General features: G+C 38.8%; 1 protein-coding gene across 4 annotated transcripts in view; it reads left to right on the forward strand.

Moving 5' to 3' along the window:
* Positions 1-21224: 21224 nt before the first annotated feature.
* Positions 21225-25454, forward strand: part of ZEB1 (zinc finger E-box binding homeobox 1) — a 199337-nt gene continuing 195107 nt past the window's right edge. For 2 of the 4 annotated variants that reach the window (XM_023256497.2, XM_023256498.2), the window contains exon 1: positions 21225-21327. In XM_023256497.2, the coding sequence (XP_023112265.2) occupies positions 21270-21327 (58 nt within the window). In that variant the 5' untranslated portion in view covers positions 21225-21269. The remainder of the gene's footprint in view (positions 21328-25454) is intronic. The other 2 variants (XR_006600410.1, XR_006600408.1) reach the window with 2 other exon arrangements.

The following is a 25454-nucleotide window of genomic DNA, read 5'->3' on the forward strand; positions in this document are numbered from 1 at the left end:
GAACAGAGTGAAGGATGAGGACTGTTAAAGAGTTGGGTGTGGGTAGATCTTGTAGACTTTGAAAACCATTGTAAGGACTCTGGATTTAATTTATTGAGAGGGGATGCCATTGGAGAGTTTGCGCAAAGCTTATGATCTGACTAGTGCTTTAACAGGTAACTCTGGCTGGCCTATTGAAACAAGCTGAAGGGCAACAAAGGCAGAAATACAGATTCCCAGTAAGAGAGATTATAGAATAGTTCAAATGAGCAATAATGGTGGCTGGGTCCAGATACTAGCAAGAAAACTGATGGAAAGTGGTCAAATTCTGCATGTATTTTAAAAGTAGAAGATATGAATTTTGTGAAAAAACTGAACAAAGGATTTAAGAAAAAGGGGAGTCATGATTAACTCCACAGTTTTCACCTGAGCCTTGAGAAGGATGGTGTTACTACTGTGTGAAATAAGAAGTTGAAATTGCAGATGAAGCAAGTTGGAGGGTTGTACCAGAAGTGCAGCGTGGGGAAGTTTAAGTTTGCAACGTCTTTTGGCCATCCCAATAGAGAGGCCAAATAAGCCTGGAGTTTATGGATTAGGTCCAGGCTGGAGATATTTATTTGGGAGGCATTGGCATATAGATGAGAATTAAAGCCAAGAAAGTGGATAAAATCATTTAGGAAAGGCAGGTAGACTGAGAGGGAAAGATATCTATGGACTGACCCTTGGCATTTTAATATTTAGCGATTTGGAAGAGGAGGGCATATAAGACTGAAAAAGATTAGCGTAAGAATTAGGGAAACAAGGCAAGTGTCCTACAGCTAAATGTAGGAAGTATTTCAAAGAGGACAGAGGATCAACTATGAGAATTTGCTATCACAAGGCTTATGAGGACTAAGAACAAACCATTGGGTCTAACAGTATTATAGCACACTGTATTACTGAAGGGAATATGGATGCAGAAGAAAAGAGATAATTTCAGTCCTTGAGTGGATGAGAAGCTGTGGGATTCAGTGTATAAGTCGAAGGGCTCACTTTGCCTTATTATCAATTAAAGAGAAAACCAGAATTAAATCCAAAACTGCAAAAGTGGTAAGCTGTCTAAGCAATAAGGATATCTTAATAAACCTATAAAAATCTGGACGGAGGTTAAAATCTCCTCACCTGGGGAATTATTTCAATCTTTAGAGACACTCAATAAATAATACAGTGATTTTCATCTGGGAATGGGGTAGGGCACTCCTGTTGGATGTTAAATTTCATCCCATCATTCAACATGAAATTAAACTTACCACTCTCTAAATAGAGTGCATGTGCATGCATGTGTGTGCACATACACACATACACACACAATCTAAGTATATTTTTGAACAAGGGGAAAACCCCTTTAGATTTCAAAGATAGTAATTTTTTATTGTCACTGTTTCATACAACAAAATGTGATAGGTTATTCTTTTGCAAGCTTAGTTAATGACTGACTTAAACGAGACCGGGCCGTTAATGCTCCAGACGTTCACTAATACACAATAAAAGACTAAACATTTAGCATTTCTACTTCTGTAATAACATGAGTATTGAGACTGGAAAATTCCACGGACCCAAAGTATACAATTTTGGCTTGATCCATAAATTATGTACAAAGTAGTAAAAAGCTGACTTTGAAATATTAATTTTTATAATACCCAGATTCTTTGAGATTTTTTCAATCTTACAAAGTCATGAATTATTAAGAATGACTGTACAAGAGATATGATCTCACTTAAAAAATTCTACAGTTCGTATCCTGAGTGAGCCTCATATTAAAAATAAGCCAACTAAAATTTTTGTGCATTCTTGGTTACTTCCTCTGTTGGAGATTACCACAGTTGTTTCTGCCCTGGGAGATAAGGTGCGCTGAGCTGCTGGCTGGGGCAGAGAAAGAAACAGTGGAGCAAGGAGAAAGATGCCATGTCATTAAATGGCAAGCACTTACCTAGACAATGCAATGCCTAGATTTGGTAAACCCTTTACATACTAGTTCAGTTTTCATAACAAAACCAAGTCACTTAATATAACTTCCATGTTTGTTTTTGAAGAATTGTAGTGTTCATCTCTGCCCCATACACTGTGCCCTCCACCCTTACCCCTACTAGTTAGTGACCTCGCTAAAATAATTTCCCTGAGCCTCTGTTTGCAAAGAATCTTCCTGACACTATGTTATTATGAGGATCAAGTGAGATTTTAAGTGGTAAAGAGCACAAAGTTCTTTGAACTATTATTACTGTAGTTTAATAATAATACACTAGTTTCCTACTTCTAATTTTCTTTCAAGGGTTGAGAAAAGGAGTCGGAAGTTCCTATATCCACGTGGTCTTGAACTTACCTGTCATTGATAAATGTTGTGCATAAAACTAAAAGAGCAAAAGGTACATGAAGCCAGAGGTCCCTCACCTAACCTGAACTTATAAATCCCTGCATATTCCTCAGGCCCCTGTGTAAACAGATGAGATGCACATATTCACTTGTGGGTAAAGAAACTATCTCTATTTTCTTAAACACACTACACATAGATCATCACATTATCATTAACAATGATGGAATGAATGTAATGTAAATGCTCTCTAATAGTGCACATATGTTCAACTATTTTGTTTTAAAACAGAAGTGAAATAGTTTTTAACAAAATGAAAAACAAAAAGTAAGGTAAATGAAGAGAACAGGTGTTAGGGATTCAATTAATGGGACACATCACAGATTTTGTTTATTATAGCACTCATAAAAAAACTATATATTTCTTTTCTGAGAATTCCACAACTTGCTTTCTGCTATGACACCTGCTATGAACCAAACAGGAATTACTGAGTAATTAAACAGTCATTTACTGGACATATCCTAATGCTTAGCTCCACCAATGTCCTCAGTATACTCATGTATACCTTTCTGAGAACCCGTTACATAGTGCTGGAATTTTATTTTTGTAATTTAAAAGAGCAACCATGATCTCTCTGCATCTCCCTATTTCTCCAGAGCACTTAATCCTCTTCCGATAGATTATATAATTTGCTTATTTATTACATTTGTTGATTATTTGTCTCAATATACTAGACTATAAGTTTTGTCTCAATTTACTAGACTGTAAGTTTTGCCAGGGAAGTATTTTTGTCTGATTCCTTGATGTACCCCCAAGAACTTAGAACAATGCCTGGCACAGAGAAGCAGATCAATAAATATTTGTCAAATAAATGAATAAATGAATTCTTAAGTGGCCCTCTTCAAAAAGATTAGGCACCCTCCCTTGGTTTCAGGCTAGGTTTACAGGGTTAAATGGCATGTTTTGACATCTTTGGCTTAATATTTAATCTCAGTTTTATCATACTTAGACACACAGTTCTGTCTAGTTTTCTAAAAACAATCCAGCAATATTTTCCGTAATGATCTTACTGCATTGACCTTCCCCACCAATGAAAGAACAAGAATTCTTATGCCTTAAGCCAATAGCTGGCTCCACCAGAAATTCCTTTTAAAACCCTATTATAATTTCTTTTGTTCTCATACCTTTGTTGATGACTTGAATGATTCTTAAAAGGTATTCTTTCTCTTGTTGGCATTTCTTTGTGGAAAATTGTTATTACCTGTACCAATGCTTATATTCTTTCCCATTTTTTTCTTGGATGTTAGATTTCCTCCCAACTCTCATATCTTTTTATCATTAATAGCATTTTCTTCAGATATCCAGGTAATATATTTAATTTCACTCTTTAAAGTTCTCAATCACTGCATCTTGTGTTTCTGTGTAAGACTATCTTTATTCTTGTAGAATCAGTCATAGTTCTGAAACACAATTACTTTAAAAATTTTTTTAAAGTTTTAAATTTTTTTTTACTTTACTTTTAAAACCTTTTTTTGGGGGGGTAGGCTTCTGAGATTTCTTCTTATTCTACCTGTAGGTAGTTTGGGTTTGAAAAAAATAGATTACTTTTTTTTTTTTTTTTTTTTTTTTTGAGATCTTGTCCTGCTACTTACATTTCCTTCCATGACAACTGGAACACCTTGTGACAGTTTTATAAAACTTTTCCTCCCCTTACCTTTATTTCAACCATTTACTAATTTTTCCATTGGGTAATCTAAAATGTGCATATTGAAGACATGATAGATACCCTGAGAGTTCTACAAGTTAATTGTGTATCTGGTTGGCAATTTATTATGGTCCAAGAAGAACTACTACAGTTAGAACCTCTTGGTTTCATATACTACATTAATACAAGAACTTTAAAATTGTGTTTCAAAAGAATCCTTTGATTATGTTTATGGATAATGCTAACAACAATGTAATATTAGATTTTCTCCCAACTCTTAGTTTTCCCCACTAGAGGTATTCAATCTTCTGGATGTATTCTTTCCTTTCCGTCTCCGTAACTCTAAAGATGTATTGTCATGGGTCCTCACATCTATGAATAATGTTGATCCCTTTCTATTCCAGAGCTACTAAGTTCTAATTCAGAATTTAAGTTGTCTTGGATGGTGGATATCTATAAACCTCAGCTATTTTCCCTTTTTTTTTTTTTTTTTTTTTGCCTAGTCATGTTAAAGATGTTTGCTCCAAAAATCAATCTTTCCTTCCATAGGTCTCAGAATTCAGGGGTATGAATATAATAATACCATACATAATAGTGCTAAAATGTGCTAATCCCTGGTAGCTCATTTTAAAAGGGCTTTCACTTTTTCAGCTCTTTTCTTTCCTACTGGGTTAAGTTCAGGTTATCAAAGTACACGGAGGCAAACTGTGGTCTCTTTCCATACCAGCATCCCATCAGGATCCTCTTCTTATACCAGCCGTAGATGGTAGTTATCTATCATAAAAGATATTTTTTCCAGATATGCTCATCACAATAACAGAATTATTAGCCATGGTCTATCATAAAAGAGTTTATAATAGAGAATGAGAGACAAGACATGGAGCCACTGATTATGAAAGAAAGATGATAAAACTTGTGGCGGGTGGTCTGAGATTAGGGGAATCGAAGATTAAAGGGCAGATGGAGAGGGGTGGTGAGTGGGAAGGAAGGAAAAGGATCTTCTGAAAGAGGCACAGAGGGAATGTTTTATATCCGTGGAACAGAGAAAATGGAGTGTAGAAAGAATTATAAGCCATTCAAAATTTTGCACATGAGAACATTTAAAGAAACACTGAACATACAAAATATTCATTAAAGTATTTCTGCTCATAATTCTTTTTCTGAATATTAGCCTTCTCTTTATGCTTTAAAATCTTGTCTTTGTACAGCCCTGGATATGATTTTATGTTTACTGAGTATAACAGAATTTATACATGGAATTTGTAGTTGTGTTCTGGATTTGAGTCCTAGTCTACATGATACGAAGTGTGTGACTGTAGCCTCTCTGACTCTGTTTCTATACAGGTGAGATGGAAATAATATCTATTGATGTCATAATGAAGGTCAAATAAAACCATATGTAGTAGATTATAAAGTCTCTACAAATGGTATATTCTCTATTAAAGTTGGTAAGTGTGCATTAACATACATAGGATATATTCTTCCTTCCTTTTCCTTCTTTTTTATTCTAGAATCTAAACAGGGGATATGTGATTCACCATTTTATTGTGAGAAGAGCTTTCACTCTTTATCTGGAACATGACGGCAATCATTCTGTAGTTAGATCTAAATGACTGAATTGCAAGGTGAACCGTATTGGTGACTAACTCATTTTCCCTCACCTCCAGCACCCTCTTTTCCCAAGATCAAGCAATTTTCCTGTGTAATGAACTGTATCTGCTATCAAGTGGCCTGGAAATTAAGAGGTCCAAAGCATCTCCCAAGTCCTCGTTTCCTATTTGGTATCATGATGTTTTGCTGCTACATCACTGATCTATGTTTCCCAAGGCTATACAAAGGAGAGATGCAAAATTGAATGGAACTACAGAACAATTTTATATATGGGGGAAAAGCTTCAATCAATTTTGAATTATTCAGGTGATAGTTTTCTAGCTAATGGGTTGTCAAATTCTTTGCATCAAATGCTTTTGTCGGGTTTGATAACCTTTTGGTCAGTTTGATGCTGACTAGCACTGGAAGGAGAGCAGATGTAACAAGGACATGATTTAAAACCAACCTCAACCTATGTCCATAACATATCCAAAGTCTGAAGAACATGAGTTCAATGGAGGACAAAAATATAAGTAAACTAGGTAATAAGATAAATCAAGTCATAGATTTTCTTCTACAGGCACAGAAAATAAAGTAAAACAGGGAAGAACTACAATCAGTTTATTCAGTCATCTCAAAAAACTATATTTTTCTCATGTAGTCAATGTTTTAAATTTTTGTTAGCAGACAATATCTCAGTAACTTCTTCTACTAGCCATTTCTGCTATTTAAAAAGTTGAGGCTGAACATATGATGTTTTATATTCATATATTACTTTTTGGCATTTACTAAAAATGTTAACAGCTAGGTAATGAAAATACCCTCCAGAAAGTCTTCCATATTATTATGACACTGCGTGAAAAACAGTAACAGATATTTACCCGAGACTTTACAAATCAAAAGCACAGTATCAAACAGGTAGAATCAGGAAATAAGTTGAGCTACCAAAGAGAAAAGATATTTATTTAATGACAGTAATGAATTCAATGTACACAAAATGACTAGATTGCACAACTATTTACAATGTTAAATTAATGTAAATTGTTGTAATAGCAAAATGCATTGAATAATGTTGGTTCTAAATGGGCATGCTTTACATACTGTTTTAACTGGGAATAAATTTAGCTATAACTAAAATATGATTACTGAAGGTAAAACAACATAATTATCTAAATATATACAGCAAAAATATAAAACAATACCAAATGTAGGAAAAAATAATTTCCCTCTTTGTGGACATTTTTATGATCTTTAGAAACACTGTATAATGTAACCTAGAAAGAAAAACATGATTAAACTCAATTGCATATGACAGTTAAGAGAACACGCTAGCCAAAATCTAGGCAGATAATTTCAAAGACAAAACTAGTCATAGAAATCAAAGCCAGTCCTTTGCAAAAACTCTAAGATAAGAAAGCAAATATTTTTCAAAACTGTATCAAGGTAAATTTAACATAATAGTCAAATATTTGATAAACCATGTCAGTCCAGACTTCTTTTTATTCTGCCTTTTTATCTGTTTTTAACACGGAGGGTGAACAAGAGAAAGAAGTAAAAATATAATCAACTCAATTCATCTTACTGAAATAAATCAGAGGCTTAATAAAATACCAAAGATCCAATTACTCAAAATTCATTCATATTTGACTCTAGGAAGAATTTTTATGTTGATATAGATTTGTATAGCAAACATTCAAAATCCTATGTCTTAATGTTTTTTTTTTTTTTAAACTTCCCCATACATTATCTCATGCTACATCACCAAAACCCTGTGAATATGTAGGGAATTCTGGTAGATGTGAACAAATTTGGTTTGGATCTACAGAAAAAGAACTCAGGCTCAGAGATGTTAGGTGATTTATCCAAGGTTATACCCATAGTAAAGAGCTGAGTGTGGATTCTCAAATCGTATTCATTTATTCATCCATCTATCCACCCATTCATTCATTTTGCTAATATTGAAAGAGTTCTTCCATTCTCTAAATGACCTTTGCCAGTTGAAGGCAATCTTGATTGAGAACAGCAAGAAAAGCCACCTGAGATTAAGAATTTACCATAGAAGGGCACCTGGGTGGCTCAGTTGGTTAAGCGTCTGACTTTGGCTTAGATCCTGATCTCGTGGTTTGTGAGTTCAAGCCCTGCATCAGGCTCTGTGCTGACAGCTCGGAGCCTGTAGCCTGCTTCAAATTCTGTGTCTCCCCCTCTCTCTCTGCCCCTCCCCTGCTCATACTCTCTGTCTCTCAAAAAATAAACGTTACAAATTTTTTTAAAAATTAAAGAAAAGAACTTACCATAGAGAATTAGCACAATGGGAATTTGGCCAGAATTTCATGGTTTGGATGTGGATTAAAAGTAAAAATATTGGCTAACAGAGATTTGTAATTTTGCCAGGCTATGCTCTGCCTCTGTTTGTTAGCAGGGCTAAGTGTTGACTATGGATCTATTTTACGTTTTGTTTATGGGTTTGCTTTTGTTTGTTTTTTTAGAAAAAGAGTGCATGAGTAGGGGAGGGGGCAGAGGAAGAGAAGCTCAAGCAGGGTCCATGCTCAGTGTGGAGCCTGATGGGGGGCTTGATCCCATGACCCTGGGATCATGACCTGAGCCAAAATCAAGAGTTACACACTCAAGTGACTGAGCCACCCAGGCACTCCTCTACTTTACAGTAAAGCTTTAAGTGGAATCATAATTTTGAGCATTTCAGTCTTTCTAGTTTTACAACTACCACCCCTTAGTGAATAAGCTTGCACCCAAAACAATTTTCAGACAATATCTTTCAGGAGGATTACCCAGCCCTTCGGATCCATTATTAAAAACTACCATTATTTGTGTTTTTGAATAAATTATTCCTGATACAAAATTCAAAAAATATGAAGATATTCAGTATAAAGTCTCTCTCCTGTGCTTTAGTCTCCCAGAACTCCTCTCTAGAGGCAGACACTGTGTCCTCTCACAGAGTCTCGCACGTCTCACAGAGACCATGTGTCCTCTCACAGAAAGTCTATGCACTTACATTTGTATGGGTGTGTATAATTATAGGTGTGTGTGTGTGTGTGTGTGTGTGTGTGTGTGTAGTAAACAGTAGCAAACTATACACACTGTTCTTTACCTTGCTTTTTCATCTGACTTTACTTTTTATTTTTGAGTTTTTCAGATTAGCTGCTTCATTCTTAAATGATTGAATAGTATTCCTAGAATTCCTTTGAATTACTCTCCAATTTATTTTGTAGTCAAGTATACTTGCTCAAGAATTCCAAAATGGCTCACTTTTACTAGAATATAATAGGAATCCTTGCAGTTAACTGATTATTCCATAAGAGCTAAAAAGAATCTGAAACTTATAAAAGTTCTAAGTATGCTATTATTAGACATTTCTTAAGTTTAAAAATCCAGTGATAACTTTAATTAGAAGCTAAATGAAATACAAACTGTTCTTTCTCTAATAACTTTAATAAACATATATATTTTTTGTGATAGTAGGCATAAAAGAGGTCACAAAATCCAGAGCTGAAATGATTTTTAATCCAGTATGGAATTTATTACACATTTATATATGTTCTTCACTAAGTCCATTTAGGTGTTTTCCTATGTACATAGTCTAAAACATTAGGTGATTCATATATTTCCAATTGGTATAAATAAGCTACCCTTTTTTTCAAGTTTTATTTAAATTCCACTTAGTTAACATACAGTGCAACACTAGTTTCAGGTATAGAATTTAGTGATTCATCACCCACATGCAACACCCAGCGCTCATCACAGTGCGCTCCTTAATATCTATCACCTAATTAACCCATCCCCTCCCCACTGCCCCTCCAGTAATCCTTTTTATTCTCTAAAGAGTTTTTCTTGGTTTACCTCTCTTTTTTTCCCATGTTCATCTGTTGTGTTTCTTAAATTGTACATATGAGTGAAATCATATGGTATTTGTCTTTCTCTGACTTATTTTGCTTAGCACAATGCTTGCTAGCTCCATCCACATCGTTGTAGATGACAAGGTTTCATTCTTTTTTACAGTTGAGTAATATTCTATTATACTTATATAAACACACACACACACCACATATTCTTTATCCATTCATCAGTTGATAGACATTTGGGCTTTTTCCATAATTTGGCTATTATGGAATAGCCAAGCTATTCCTATAAGCATCAGGGTGCATGTGTCCCTTCCAATTAGTATTTTTGTATCCTTTGGGTAAATACCTACTAGTGCAATTGCTGGATCATAGAGTGATTCTATTTTTAACTTTTTGAGGAAACTCCATACTGTTGGTGAAAATGCAAACTGGTGCAGCCACTCTGGAAAATAAGCTACCAATTTCCAAAAAAATTATAATCATGGTGAGACAAACTCATATATTTCCAGTGGCATCATATATTGGTACAATCCTTTTCAAAAGTGTGCTGACAATAGGTTTAAAGAGATACAAATATATTTATTCCTGTTGAGTAAATAATTTGAGAATATTTTCTCAGGAAATAATAAAAACCCAAACAAAAACTATACTACAACAGCATTATTTACAAAACAAAAAATGGAAGGATTTAAATGTTCAATAATATGTAACTGGTTTAGTAAATTATACCAGTTTAAGGAATATTACAGTCAGGTAAAAAAAAAAAAAAAAGTGTAAAGGTGCTGTGTCTATATAGGAAAAGGTGTGTGATGTGTTAACTGAAAAAGCATAATACTAAATTATATGTAGTTCTCATATGTATATGGCAAAATCTGGGCATGATTGTAGCTATATAAACTATACACGCAAAAAAAAAAAAAAAGAATAGCAGTGTTGGGATAGGAATAGGGATGGCTGTTTTTCCTCTTAGTATTGTGTAACTTTAAAGAGGATGTATTTAAGTGTCTCCTCATACCTCTTCTGAGTCAATAGCACCTTCGTGCACAGTGGTAGTCCTGTAAGTAAAAGATGTGTAAAGAGATGCAAAGGTAAGAAATGGAGAGGTTCTGTCCATACACCTAAAGGTGTTCCAACTCCTTACTTATGAGACCTGACTGCTTTCCTACTTTTGGATTCTACGAAAAAAAAATTGCAAACTTACATCCTTATTATAAACTATTTTTTCTGTTTGGCAAGTTTGAACTGGTGTCTGTTACACACAAGTCAAGAAATAAAACTAAGGCAGTTTTTATATTTCTCTTAAAATCTTTAACTTGTATTTTTAAAAAGTTCTATATGGGGTGCCTGGTTGGCTCAGCTGGTTGAGCATCAGACTTTGGCTCAAGTCATGATCTCATGTTTCATGAGTTTCAGCCCACCCTTTGGCTTGCTGCTGTCAGCACAAAGCCCGCTTCGGATCCTCTGTCCCCCTCTTTCTCAGCCCCTTCCCTACTCACACTCTCTCTCACAAAAATAAAATACATAAAAACAGTGCTATATGCCATTTAATTGCATTGCAAATAGTGTTATTTATCCTAGGGTACTAAATTCACTTCTTGTGTAGATAATTCCTTAAATAATGTAGCTAAGCCAACAGTATTTCTAGATGATATAATAAATATTCCAACTAATGTTAAATAACATGTTAATCTCATATCTTCTTTTGTCCTTTAATTAGATAATCATTCCACCTATGCCTGAAGTGACATTTTCAGGGGTAAAATTCTCTTTTAGCTTTGTTGAACAGAAAGGTACTGTGTGGGTTATGCTCTTAATATCCGGCTCTGATCTTTGTCTAGGAATTTGCTTTTGCTGTATTCCCTATCATTTACTGTTTACCATATGCCAGGCACCATGTAAAACACTTCACATACAATATCTTATTTGCTCTTTACAAAGTCCCTGTGCCAGAATGATTCACAAAGGCAGAAACTTTTGCTCTTTACTATGGTTATTAAGTATGCTTCACGTGCGTGAGATAGGCACTGCTTTTGGTATCAGAAACACAAAGATGAAAATTTCAGGCTAGGAGACAGATGTAAAGCATAGTAAAAGTGGTAAACGCTACAGCAGTGGTGTAAACAAGGTACTCTGAAGGATGTGAGGAAATCACTAGTTATGTGAGGCAGGTTCTCTAATTCCCAAAAATTCTGATACAACTGGAGAAGTGCTTAAGTAATTTGAAATCCGGGGAAAGAAAACTACTCTGTCTTCTTGGAAATATATACGGTAATTTGGAAGACAGCAGAATCTGAATGGGGAGGATGCGAACTTTTGAGTATTAGGCTGTAGTAAACATAATAGACCAAAAAATAGTATTAAAAGATACACTGGAGACTTTTCAATTATTCATTCATTTGTCATATAATTTTGAGAGCCTGGCATGTACTAAGATGGTTTTAGGAGCCAGAAAGACCACTACAATTATGTCTAATCTGAAACAATTTATTACTATTATAAACATCAGAAATATTAACTATGCTTTATATTGCTTATAATTTAACATTATACTATTTGTTAATATAATCTGAAAATGTTATTCTTCATCTGTGCTTCATTTGGATAGCCACATCTTGTATCTTTATGGCTTTTATTTGCTGAATGGCTTTGATTCCTTTATAAATGATTATTCAAGAGGGAAAAAAAATCTTTTGAAGTTCCCTTTATGATTGCTCTTCTACTCACTTTTCCTCTGCTCCTCTCACTATCCCCCTCCCCTCTAGAACACTTGTATAATGTGGACAGTCTTGACTTTTTAAAAACCCTTTCATGGATTACTACTGTTTTCAATAAAGGGTCCCCAGTCCTTAGAATCTTCTTGTGATCTGGTTCCTGTTTCCCCACCTCTGCAACCTTATGTGGAATATGCATTCCTTTTATTTGATGCTCTTATTCTATTGGATCCTCTGCCCCCAAAATACCGCACACACTCTAACTTCTTTCTGCCTTTAACACTCTTCCCTCATTTCCTGACAAATTCTATCACTTCTCCAGAAGATTTCCTTGACTCAAGGTTAGTTCAGATGCCTCTCCTATGTACACTATATCTCCTGGACATTTGTGTAACAGTCTCTTTGTCAATCTGTTTCTTCCACAAACCCGTGTATTTCTTGAAGTCAGAAAGCGTATTAAGCATTTATAGCCCCATGCAGCATCTGTCACACAGAATATACACAAGAATATTAATTTAATGAATTAACTAATGAATAATTATTAAAAGTTCTATATGGCACAATGCTAAATGTTACATAAAAAGTAATGACCAATTAGCGTAAGGTTTTAAAAGCTGTTTATAAAGATGAACAAATAAATCAATAAAAACATTTATCAATCATGAAACTTAAAGCTTACATACTTTGGTAGGCAGAATAGCGGCCTCCAAAGATGTCTATGCCCTAATCCCCAGAACCTGTGAATATTTTTAGGTTATGTGGCAATTAAGGTTGTAGATGGAATTAAGCTTGCTGATCAGCTGATCTTGAAAAGGGAAGATGTCCAGAATTATCCAGGTGGATCTAATTTAATCACAAATGCCCTTAAAACCAGAAGAGGGTGGCAGAAATATAAAGAACTAGTGAGCTGACAGCATGAGGACTCTGGCCGAAGTTGCTGGCTTTGAAGACTGAGGCAGGGGCCACGAACCAAGGAATGTGGGTGGCCACTAGGAGGGGAAAAATTCTCCCCCGGAGTCTTCTGGAAGAACCTAATCCTACCAAAGCCTGGTGAGACACATTTTGACTTCAAGACTGTAAGATAACATATTTGTGTTATTCTGAGCCACTAAGTTTGTCGTAATTTTTTATAGTAGCATTAGAAAACTCATACAGATACCCATATTAAACAGGATTAACTTTGCCTAAAACAGAAAACCTAAGACACTGGTGGCTTAAAGATGATACGTTTCTCTCTATATAAAACAGATCTCTCTATATAAAATATAAAATATAAAATAAGAAGTCCAGTGCTAGTTACGTATTCTCTTGTGTCAGAGAGTCAGGCCCCTTCGATCTTGTTGCTCTGCCTTTCTTAATCTTTTTTTAAATATAAAATTTATTGTCACATTGGTTTCCATACAACACCCAGTGCTCATCCCAACAGGTGACCTCCTCAATTCCCCTCACCCACCCCCCATCAACCCTCAGTTTGTTCTCAGTTTTGAAGAGTCTCTTATGTTTTGGCTCCCTCCCTCTCTAACCTTTTTCTTCCCCTCCCCCATGGTCTTCTGTTAAGTTTCTCAGGATCCACATAAAAGTGAAAACATACGGTATCTGTCTTTCTCTGTATGACTTATTTCACTTAGCATAACACTCTCCAGTTCCATCCATGTTGCTACAAATGGCCAGATTTCATTCTTTCTCATTGCCACATAGTATTCCATTGTGTATATAAACCACAATTTCTTTATCCACTTATCAGTTGTGGACATTTAGTCTCTTTCCATAAACATTGGGGTACAAGTGCCCTTATGCATCAGCACTCCTGTATCCCTTGGGTAAATTCCTAGCAGTGCTATTGCTGGGTCACATGGTAGATCTATTTTTAATTTTTTGAGGAACCTCCACACTGTTTTCCAGAGTGGCTGCACCAATTTGCATTCCCACCAACGGTGCAAGAGGGTTCCCATTTCTCCACATCCTCGTCAGCATCTAGTCTCCCGATTTGTTCATTTTAGCCACTCTGACTGGCATGAGGTGGTATCTGAGTGTGGTTTTGATTTGTATTTCCCTGATGAGGAGTGACGCTGAGCATCTTTTCCTGTGCCTGTTGCCCATCTGGATGTCTTCTTTAGAGAAGTGTCTATTCATGTTTTCTGCCCATTTCTTCACTGGATTATTTGTTTTTCGGGTGTGGAGTTTGGTGAGTTCTTTATAGATTTTGGATACTAGCCCTTTGTCTGATACGTCATTTGCAAATATCTTTTCCCATTCTGTTGGTTGCCTTTTAGTTGTGTTGATTGTTTCCTTTGCAGTGCAGAAGCATTTTAACTTCATGAGGTCCCAATAGTTCATTTTTGCTTTTAATTCCCTTGCCTTTGGGGATGTATCAAGTAAGAAGTTGCTGTGGCTGAGGTCAGGGAGGCTTTTTTCCTGATAGGGTTTTGATGGTTTCCTGTCTCACATTCAGGTCCTTTATCCATTTTGAGTTTATTTTTGTGAATGGTATAAGAAAGTGGTCTAGTTTCATTCTTCTGCATGTTGCTGTCCAGCTCTCCCAGCACAATTTGTTAAAGAGACTGTCTTTTTTCCATTGGATATTCTTTCCTGCTTTGTCAAAGATTAGTTGTCCATACTTTTTATAGGTCTAATTCTGGGGTTTCTATTATATTCCGTTGGTCTATGTGTCTGTTTTTGTGCCAATACCATGCTGTATACACTAACAATGAAGCAGCAGAAAGATAAAGAAACTGATCCCATTCACAATTGCACCAAGAATCATAAAATACCTAGAAATAAACCTAACCAAAGATGTAAAAGATCTGTATGCTGAAAACTATGCTGTACGCTGAAAGCTTATGAAGGAAATTGAAGAAGATATAAAGTAATGGAAAAACATTCTGTGTTCATGGACTGGAAGAATAAATATTGTTAAAATGTCAATACTACCCAAAGCTATCTACACATTCAATGCAATCCCAATCAAAATTGCACCAGCATTCTTCTCGAAGCTAGAACAAGCAATCCTAAAATTTGTATGGAACCACAAAAGACCCCGAAGAGCCAAAGTAATTTTGAAGAAGAAGACCAAAGCAGGAGGCATCACAATGCCTTTCTTAATCTTAAGGAGCTTTAGCCAGCAAGTCTGATTCCAACCAGCAAGAAGAGAAACAATAGTGAAACACCTACTTTTATTTATTCAAAAATTTTTTATTAATGTTTTTTATTTATTTTTGAGAGAGACAGAATGTGAGCAGGGGAGGGGGAGAGAGAGAGAGGGAGATACAGAATCTGAAGCAGGCTCCAGGCTCTGAGCTGTCAGCACAGAGCCTGACACAGGGCTTGAACCCACGAACTGTGAGGTCATGACCTGAGCTAAAGTCAGATACTTAACTGACTGAGCCACCCAGGCACCCACCTGGGTGAATGAACCACCTCCATTTGTAGGACTTCCTCAACATTGCACACATTCACTTCCACTTAGATCTCACTGGCCAGAACTGACTAGCACAGTAGCACCTAGATACATGCAAAGACCATTCAAGTGGTCATGGGACAGCAGTGGAGGGTTCCATTGTTAAGAAGGAGAAGAAACATACTAGGGACAATCAGCTATCTCTACCTTACTACTGTGGTATTGATTTCTTTTCCCCTTTCATGTCTTAAGTATATAAAAGTAGTCTCTCCTAGATTTTGGATTAGGGCAGGGGCTTTCACTCTACAAAGAATTACTGAGTAATTACTATGTAAGAGAACCTTCCATATTTCTAAGTATTTGTCAGATTTTGCATGTACCCACAGTACAATATGAATATATATATAGTCATTGAATGACATAAGATACATTGCATTCAAACTTTAGTGTTGTGATAAAAAGAAACAGAATTCTTGTTTGATAAAGGTTAAATACTGTGGGGTCTGTCAGGAAACAAATGGCACACTCAAAGGGTAGTTTGATGAAGAGAGTTTGATGAAGAAACTATTTACAGAGATGTGGGCAGGCTTTAGGGGAACCAATAAGGGATAAAGTCCCCCAAGGACTCGCAACAGGTGGGTACCATTACCATCCCTCAGCCTGAAGGGATGAAGGGAAGAGTTTCTGGAACTTGGCAAGACCTGTCACCATGAGACAGGGTTGACTGATGGGATCCATGGCCTTACATAGAGGAATGAAGCTACTGCCAAAAGCCACAGACAGGAGGGAATATGCGGGAAGGTGAAATAAATATCCTGACCTGTCTCCCTTTCCTTCCTGTGATCATTTGCCAAGGCCTCCAAATTAGCTGAAACCAAATAGAAACCAGAGGGCAAAGGATCTTGGGTGTTGTGGCCCGTAAAAATCAGCCTCTAGGAATACAGAAAGGCAAAGACTGGGATTTGAGGGACACAGGAAAACCAGAATATGAAAAATCAAAGAATTTTACAATGTTGGGATGACTCAAACTTTGAACAAAGAGAGAAAGGGAATTGATCCAAATAGATTTGCATTAGACCTGGTAGAAAGAAAGATGAAGACAATGATTAAAACATAAAACAGCGGAGAGGGGACACTGCCTGTGATCTATTTATGAAATTAGGATAAAGAGAGTGAGCTAGAAATAGAGGCATAAGAAGGAATGAGAAGGGTCTGACCAGAGATCTTCAAGTTGAGAATATATTTGAACACAGGGGTTTCTTATTACCAACTTTTTCATGTGAGTTTAACATATTTGTGGGATATCTAAAACCTATTATTGATCACAAATATCTTAAACAAATACACTCCAAGGAATGAACAGTGGCAGTGATTGTAACTGAGGGTCTGTGGACTAAAGGTCAAAGAAATAGCTATACTTTGTAGCATAACCAGTCAGTTGCTAAAAGAAATCAAGATGCCAGAGAAAATACATGGAAACAAAAGGGGAGGGGAACAGCAGTAGAAACCAGGTATCAGATCCCTGATATGGTAAACACTTAAAGTTCATTCAAGTCCAGAATATGCATGTTGCCCTCTCTCTAGTATAATTTATTACCTATAGTTGTCAAGTATAGAAAAAAAGTGCTATTCATTCACATCTGTAAGTTATTTCAATAATATAATCTATCTTCCATGAAGGTAGGCTTTGAAAGCAATCATTTTCATTATTGTAAGTTTACGGAAAGATTAGTTTTAGTTTCGAGATGTTCATTAGCATCCTTCAAACAACTTTTTCTACACTGATTTATACTTACATCTATTAGACACATTCCTGAAAAAAATGCCCCCAAAATAAAAAGCTCTGTGTGTTAACATTTCATTGACGTATATTAAAAATAGGAGCCTTATTCCCCAGAGAGAAAAACCATTTTATGTTGCAATATATAGTAAAACCACATGGAGGTTCGGGGAAAACATTTGTCCCTATTACTATGTCTTGGGAGGCTTTATTAGAAAAGTTGGTGTGGGTCCTAAAGGCAGCTGTTGGTTCTGGATCACTCTGTAGTCATGTTTCCTTCCTGACTCAGCAACTGTAGAATTTGGTGGAACTGCAGCAGTTAAACCACCATTGGCCCCTTTTGTCTCATTGTGAACCCCATGTCCAGAATCACTACTGAGCTAAGGATTGAGGAGTGACATTAGGGGGCTTCTAAATTCTGTATTTTGATGGGGAACAGGTATCAAATTTATTCTTTTTCCTTCAAAGCTCTAAAAGTAAAATAATATGTTAATATAATTAATTTATGTAATGAATTTTCTTTTCATGAAACAACCAATTTATTTTGATGAAGATTATAGAATCTTATTATAAGCTATACTTCCCAAATGTGTTCAGGAAGTGAGGTATGTGAAAATCTTATGCTCAATATAGAATGCCATGAAATATCTACATTTTAAACTCAAAATAATTTTATTTCAAATTTTATCCTAACTTATACATGAATCTTACATGGAAAGCAAATAGCAGGTGCAAAGGGTTTATGAAAAATTTATAGAAAAAAACCTCAGTATTAAAAATATTCTACCCATTTACATTTTCCTTATAAATTTAAAAAAGATTACAGTAATTCATTTTTAGCAGGATACCTCTTTCAGCATATGCAATCCCAGAGCAGTGTAGAAGCAGAGTATTAACATTTCATTGACACTAAAATTAGGAGTATATATTGAATATATACTGTATGGTGACACTACAATTACTAAAATCAACAATATAAGGTACATGTTAAACTCTTATTAGTATAATTCCCTATCATGTTTGATTTAAATGAACCTAAATTTACTTATTGAGGTATAATTGACTAAAGTTAAATTTTAATAAAGTTATCACTTGTCTAAATTTATTCTAAAGATTTTCCCTAATTCTTTAGTTCTATTTAAGAGATAAGCAGAAACCATCACGTAAACATCAGGCTTAAAGCAGCAGTTTACTCTGATATTCACTATTGCCTGTTTTTCAGTCTAGATTTCAATAATTTGGGGAACTTTACAGTTATTTGTGTTAATTAAAGTTAATGTATTAATTAAATATTCAATTTGTAATATATGTATTAACATACATGTTTAAATAATTACTACGGGACTTTACAAAACTGAAATTTTGTATTAGAAGATTTAGGATATCAATATTTCTTGTGCATATTTAAAACATAGGAGTGGGCAGAGTTAATCGTTTGGAGAAAACGATTATGGAGTCACTAAAATCAAGATCAATTAGTTTCAAAATCAGGCAGGATATAAATGATACTAATCAGCTTTGCAGCCATGATTTCAACTGTTCCCAACAATTAATGTGGTGAAGGCAGATAAATGATCCTCACTTTATATAGGAAAGGTCAAGAATTTTAAGAAATACTTCCTTATTGAGCATCTACAATATAACCAGGTACTCCACTGGGTCCTGAGGGCACAGAAATGAACAACAAGAAATGTCTAGCCCAAGCTAACTAAACCAGGAACCATTAGAGTAAGGAAGACAATGACTTCCTATTTGATCTGTCCCTTTGTCTCTTTGATTTTAAGGTAAGGATGAATACTGAAAGAAGCTTAGTAGGGAGGTACAGGACAGACACTTCTGAAAAAGAAAAGGACGAGTTATACTTCCTAAGTTTAAGAGTAGGTAAAATGTGCGCTAGTTCAAACGTATTTTTTTTCCATTCTGGCTGGAAATTAGGGTAGCTGTAAAAAAAAATTGGGGGGGGGGGCTGGGAGGGGAATGCTGGCAAATGACAAAGTCTGTAACTTGATTCAGAAGCCAATTGAAGAACATTATACAGACTTTAGGAGGTAGGAAAAAGTTACTGCTTGAACCAAGCAAAACATGGACAATTCTGGGATGCACAAATTCAGTTAACATGGTGTGAACGAAATCGAGGATTGCCTGTACTTAAAATGATCATTAAGAGTGATGATTCTAGTTTTGGCATTGGGCATGAATAGATATACAGACATAATGTACAGCAAAGAATATTTACAGTCACATTCCATGCACTAATAAATAATGCATTCATTTCTCAAAATGTCAAAGAAAATGTGGGAGAGAAAATTTTCATCTATATTCAGGATTAAACTTTCTAATTTTAAATTACCAGACTTCAGATGTAAATTTATTTCAGTTGAAAGGTTTGAGGAGATTATTAATGGATCTTCTGAAATTCTGGAGTGTTTAAAAGATGATTTTAACATAATAAAGAATCTTGCCATAGCTATGGCAAAAATTATAGACATAAATTTATTGAGCACCTACTATGTGACAAGCAGTGTGCTGAGTGACTTACTATTTCTAATACTGTGTGTCACGTTTCAGTTTTCTCAATTTCTCTAACAGTAACAGTACACTGTTAATTTACAACTAAATTATTTGAAACGTAGCTCATTTGTTCTGTTCCAAAGACCTTTCCTCATCCGAACGGGGTTGGGGGAGGGGAGAAAGCTAAATCCTACTGAAGACTTACTGTCTTGGTATTTGTGGCGTTATCTATATGGTCTTTCAGAAATCCCCAAACTTGTACAGAGACTTGAGATAAGATCAGCAATCTATCAGTTTCAAAGACCACATTTGTTAGCCGTGTTTCTTTCCTCAAGGTCCCATTCAGCGATAATTGCCCGTTTTGACGGTAAATCATGGCGCATTAGTACCTTAACTCTCCGTCTTTGCGCCTCCCATCTCGTCCATCTGCTCTCAGGGGAAAGCAGGGAGGAGGGCAGAGAGCGAGGCGGCGGGGCGGGGGAGGCCGAGGTGACAGCAGGTGAGAGTCTGATGCGGATGAGGAAGTGAGACAGGGACCGTGTGGGTATTACTCATTCGGCTTCACCGCCGGTGTCGCCTGCAAACGGAACTTCTCGCCTCTCTTTCGGTCCAGCTGAAGTTCTATCTAACTGAAGTCACTTCCCATCCCGGTTCGCTTGGGGGAAAACCGTGCGTCCGTGTAGGGGAAGGGAGTCAGAACTGCGGGGCAGGTAGCCTCTCTCATGACGCCGCCTGTCCCCGTCAGAGGCCGGGCTTCCCAAGTCAGTCTCTACCGTTCCCCGAACCTGCCCTCCCTCTACTCTCGGGAACTTCCCGGGTAGCCCAGAGCGCGACCCTCTCCTGAGCCCCAGGGTGCGCCGATGGGACAAACGCTGCGTGGGAGCGGAGCCCAACCTTGACGAAGAGGGAGGACAGGTTGCTCCGGTCACTGCGACGCGGCAGCTCGGAGGGTACAGGGTCCTGAGGGGAATCAGCCAGACCGGTCCGTGCCCCAGGCTGCCGCGGCGGGTGTGGTCAGTTCAGAGGCAGAACGCCGCTGAGCCTCCTACTTTACCTTTCTCACCCCCTCCGCTTGCCGCCCTTCTGACAACGTCCCCGCAGTTTCCTATCGCCCCCCTCCCCCATCCCACGACACCTGAGGGAAACTTTTCCCTCGCCCCTCAATTCAAACTCAGCTGCTCCTACGGTTGCCGCAAACCGTCCTCTCCCTAGCAACAAGGTTCCGGCCGTAGAGCGAGCGGCTCTAGGTGTAAGGAAGGTGATGTCGTAAAGCCGCGAGTGTCGTAAACCAGGTGCGGTGGGGAGGGGGGAGGGGTGGAGGCGGAGGGGTGGGGGGAAGGGGGAGGGAGGGGGAGGAGGTGACTCGAGCATTTAGACACAAGCGAGAGGATCATGGCGGATGGCCCCAGGTGTAAGCGCAGAAAGCAGGCGAACCCGCGGCGCAATAACGGTGAGTGGCGGAGGGGACCGGGGAGCGGCGGAGTCAGGGGGAGCCGGGCAGCCGGGGCGCCCCCGGGGGTGAGGGGGGCGAGCCGGGCTGGGGGCGGCCGGGGCAGGGACGGGCAAAGTGGAGTGGGAAAGTAGAAAGTAGTGCTCTCTGCCCCCCTCCGCTGCTGCCGCTGCCGGAGCCGCGCCGCGGCCGCTCGCTCTCCCTGAACCGTTATGTCTCTTACCTGGTCTCTCTCCGCCTAGCGGCTCCTGCCGCCCCTGCCGCCTCCTTGGACCGTTAGTCGCCGCATCCCCGGCGCAGGGCGGGCGGCCGGGACGCAGCTGGCCACTTTTCTGGTCCCGGGTGGAGCGGCTGTTGCTTCTTTTCGCACTTTTCCCCACTCTTTTGCCCCTCGGCGTCTCCCCTCTCCCCCTCCTCTCAGCCCCCTCCGCGTTATTCTCCCTGTGCGCGGAGGCCCCCGGGAGCCGAGGAACAAACTTGTGGCCGGCGCTGACCGTGCAAAGTGGCTTCCGCGCGCCGCGGCCCCGGCCGGCGCCGTCGCTCGGGCCCCGAGGCTCGGGCCGGGCCGGGCTGCGGGCGCGCGGCGGGCGGCGGGCGGCGGCGGGCGGCGGGCGGCGGCGGGACGCGGCGGCCGCGGGCTGCGTGTCGTCCGTGCGCGCGTGTGCGCGGGCGCCGGTGGTGCGCGCCGCGGGCGGACCGGGCTCGGCCGGCGGCGGTAAAGTTGTGACCGGCCGGCGAGGCGCGCTCGCGGAATGGGGATTAGCGGAGCGGAGGCGCGGGTCCCTAAGCGCCCCTCCTCCCCCGCGCCTACGGCCACCGTGCCCTGGGCCCCCGGCTGGGGACGCCAGCCGAGGTAGCCCCGCCAGTGAGGTCCACATTCGGGGGGGAGCTGGTGGGGCGGCAGGGGAGACGGGGCAGGAGCGGGCACCTACTTGCTGCTGTGGGAGATCTGTGGATGGCGGCGAGCTGGGCAGCGGGTGTGTTTGTGGAGTTGTTACCTGGTCTTAGAGACAGGGAAGCACCACAGACAGATCCCCCTCCCTGGGGGAGACTCCTTCTCCGCGCTGGGATGGGGTTCTGTGCGTACGCCTCTTTTTTCTCTTTCGGTTTTTGGGGAAGTTGTTACCTGGGCCGGACGCACGGAGCGCTGAAGCCGGATAATGGAGCTTGGATGGCGCTCTCGGTCTCGGGTGGAAGGAGGGTGGGGGAGGGGGCAGACGGACCGACGGACGCACGGATCTGCTGCTTTCGCTGCAGCTGCAGTGTTTATTGATTTGTGCTCAAGTGCCGGGGCAATACACACCCCTCTGCCTGGCGTGAGAGTTAAAAAAAAAAAAAAAAATAGAGACAGCAAGAGCGAGACCTGAACATGTGGTTGTTGTTGCACAGTCGCCTTTTCCAGTTTGGAGAGACGTTGTAAGTTGATTGTATTTCTGCTTATCTTGGGGGCGATTCTGTGCTTTCTCTCCCCCTTGTTCAGCAGCGAAATGTCTGCTGATTGTTATTGTCTGGACAGTTCCTGTGGCGAGAGGGTTGAGACTTCTCCGCCCGGGGGCGGCGGGAGCGCGGGGCGAGGTCCCCGCCCGCGCCGGCCCGGTACCTGTTTGTATAATAATGGGCGGCAACGGCCCTGCCGCTGGCTGCAGCCGAGTCTATATAAGGAATTACACGTACATTTCGGACCAAGGGGCTCGTTTTGGTTCCTACGTTATTTTTAAAACGAGTTTTTAACTGTAGGGAAATAAATGCGCCTATAATGGGATCGCTGTATCTTCCAGAAAATGAGGAAATATGTGTTTAAGTAAAAACTCTCGCGCGCTCCCCCCGCCCCACCCCCCGCTCCTGGGCTCCCTTTCTCCCTCCCCTCTGGGATGCGAAACGCGAGGTTTTGTAACCTTTCCTGGCAATTTTAGATTTTGTGTGGGATTTCCTGTCTAGAAGCAGATACGAAGATTTTAAGCTGTTTCAAGATGTTTCCTTCCAATCGTAAAAATATTTTTAATATATTTGAGCCGACATTAAAATCACTGCTTTCATGAATGATTTTAGTTATTTAAATAAAAATTTGCGTTTTCAAGACGTCTGTTAGTTATGATTGATAACTAATATTTGGTATCGTCATTGTGGAGAGATGACTTGTTACAGCAAGGAGTGGAGCATAGGCGATTGCAATTTTAATTTCCTGTTTTAGCGTCAAATAGTGTGCTATATCGAGCTGTTGCCACTGTTGCTGATGTGGCTTTATGAAAGGTAAGTTGGTTCGGAAAGGGCTGTTCGCTTTTTACCTTATTTAAAATGTTCATCGCCAGAGAAAGGGGCTTTTCTTGTTGCTGACGACATGTGTGTGACATGTGAGTCTGAACCACCCAGCGTCTGTGCAGCTGCTGTAAACATGTTTACCTGAACAGGAAAGAATGGATTTTTCTCCTAAAGATCTTGTGATATGAATATTACACTCTTAAGGCATATCAACAGATGACTTAAGGGGAAAAAAAGCTCTCCTGAAAGGTACTTGAAATCAACAGGAAAAAGAGGTTCTCGATCGCTGCAGCAAATGGCAACTTGTGCAGGTAGAAAAAAGATGGTGTTTAGTTTTCTCCTGCATGTATGTCAGCCCCCTCCTGTCTGCTGCTTTCATTCTCAAGGGAGGGATTTATTTACCACGCTTGCTGTCAGTGTTTTTCCTTTGTGTTTAATATTAGAAAAACAGATTTGGGCTGTTTAGCACAAAATGTCTTGTCTGCAGTATGCATTACTCTCAGAAAACAAAAGGTGTTTAAGATAGCACCGTACTACTACAGGTATCTTCCATTTTCATCACTTTTGGCTCTGTCCTTGTATTTCTTTTTGTTCTCAAATGCATTTCATCCATTGCTGGTGATTACAGCCATGCTATTTGATTAAGCCTTATAATTTGCAAATTAAAAATGAAGTTATATGCCATTGTGTTGTGAAATCTCAGAATAGGTGCCGGTTGGTATTTCTTAGCAACGCAGTCATGTAAGTTGCAGTTGTTTATTGAAGAGAATTGCATAGAAAAATGTTAACTCTTAAATCTTTTTAATGAGGGAATAAATGATGTGTACAGTGGGCGATAGTCATAAGGGTACTTTATATTGTTATTTGTATGTAAATAATTTTTTTTCATTTAAAAAGACATGCAGATTTTACTGCTAAGCCTCCAGTAAAACATTTTAATTTCCTTTCTGGAATATATCTGCAGAGTAGGATATTAATGGGAGAACCAAGTAATGTAACTTGACAAGGGTAAACCAATTGAGCAAGGTTTGGCCAAAGCATCAATCCTTAGGTAGTAACTTTATGGTAATGATGTCAGTCATCTATAAAGGACTGGCATTAGAATTGGGTAAATCGATTTTTACCGTTTGTAATGTAATGCTTTGTTTGTTGTATTTAAAAATATGTCTTCTAATTTTCCACCTCTACTCTTGTGTGGTTTTTGTATGTATACATGTATGTATGCATTTTGGAGGGTGAGGAGAGAAATATGCTGTAGCTACTAATGACCACATGCTGATTAATTCACTTTAGATGGAATAGCAGGTACATATTTTTCTGTTATTTGCACCATTTCCACTTGCTGTCTTTGGAAACCGCCAGTAGAGGATGCTAACAAAAATGATTATTGGTGTAGTGGCACCATCAGTCTATCTCCTGTTGATTGGGACCTCTGCATTCATAGGGACCTTTGGTGCAATTCTGAGTCTTAGTGTTATTTAAAACTAGCCCTAGGTAAAGTAGGCGTAAGCATTTTCTAGTTTGCTAAGGTGGAAAGAAGTAACAATGTTTTAACATGAATAATTTTATAAATTTGAGCTTTTTAAATACTGAGATTGATACTGCTATCAATTTAGTCTTGCTTTAAACCAATCTTTTACTGCTTTCCTTCTTTTTTTTTTTTTAAGTTTTGTTGTATGTTGTTAGGTTCAGAAAATTATGTAATGATTGGCCCATATCTATTTTGCATATTTAGTATACTTTTTAGCCTCCTTTTTTATTCATTGTAAGATCCCTGAATACCTATATTTTAGACGTTAAAAGGTGTAAACCATTAAATATGGTAAAAATTGCAGTTGATTGATACTGTCTAATTATTTTCCCATAAC

The sequence above is a fragment of the Felis catus genome, chromosome B4, assembly GCF_018350175.1.
Source record: "Felis catus isolate Fca126 chromosome B4, F.catus_Fca126_mat1.0, whole genome shotgun sequence".
NCBI classification, from domain to species: Eukaryota; Metazoa; Chordata; class Mammalia; order Carnivora; family Felidae; genus Felis; species Felis catus.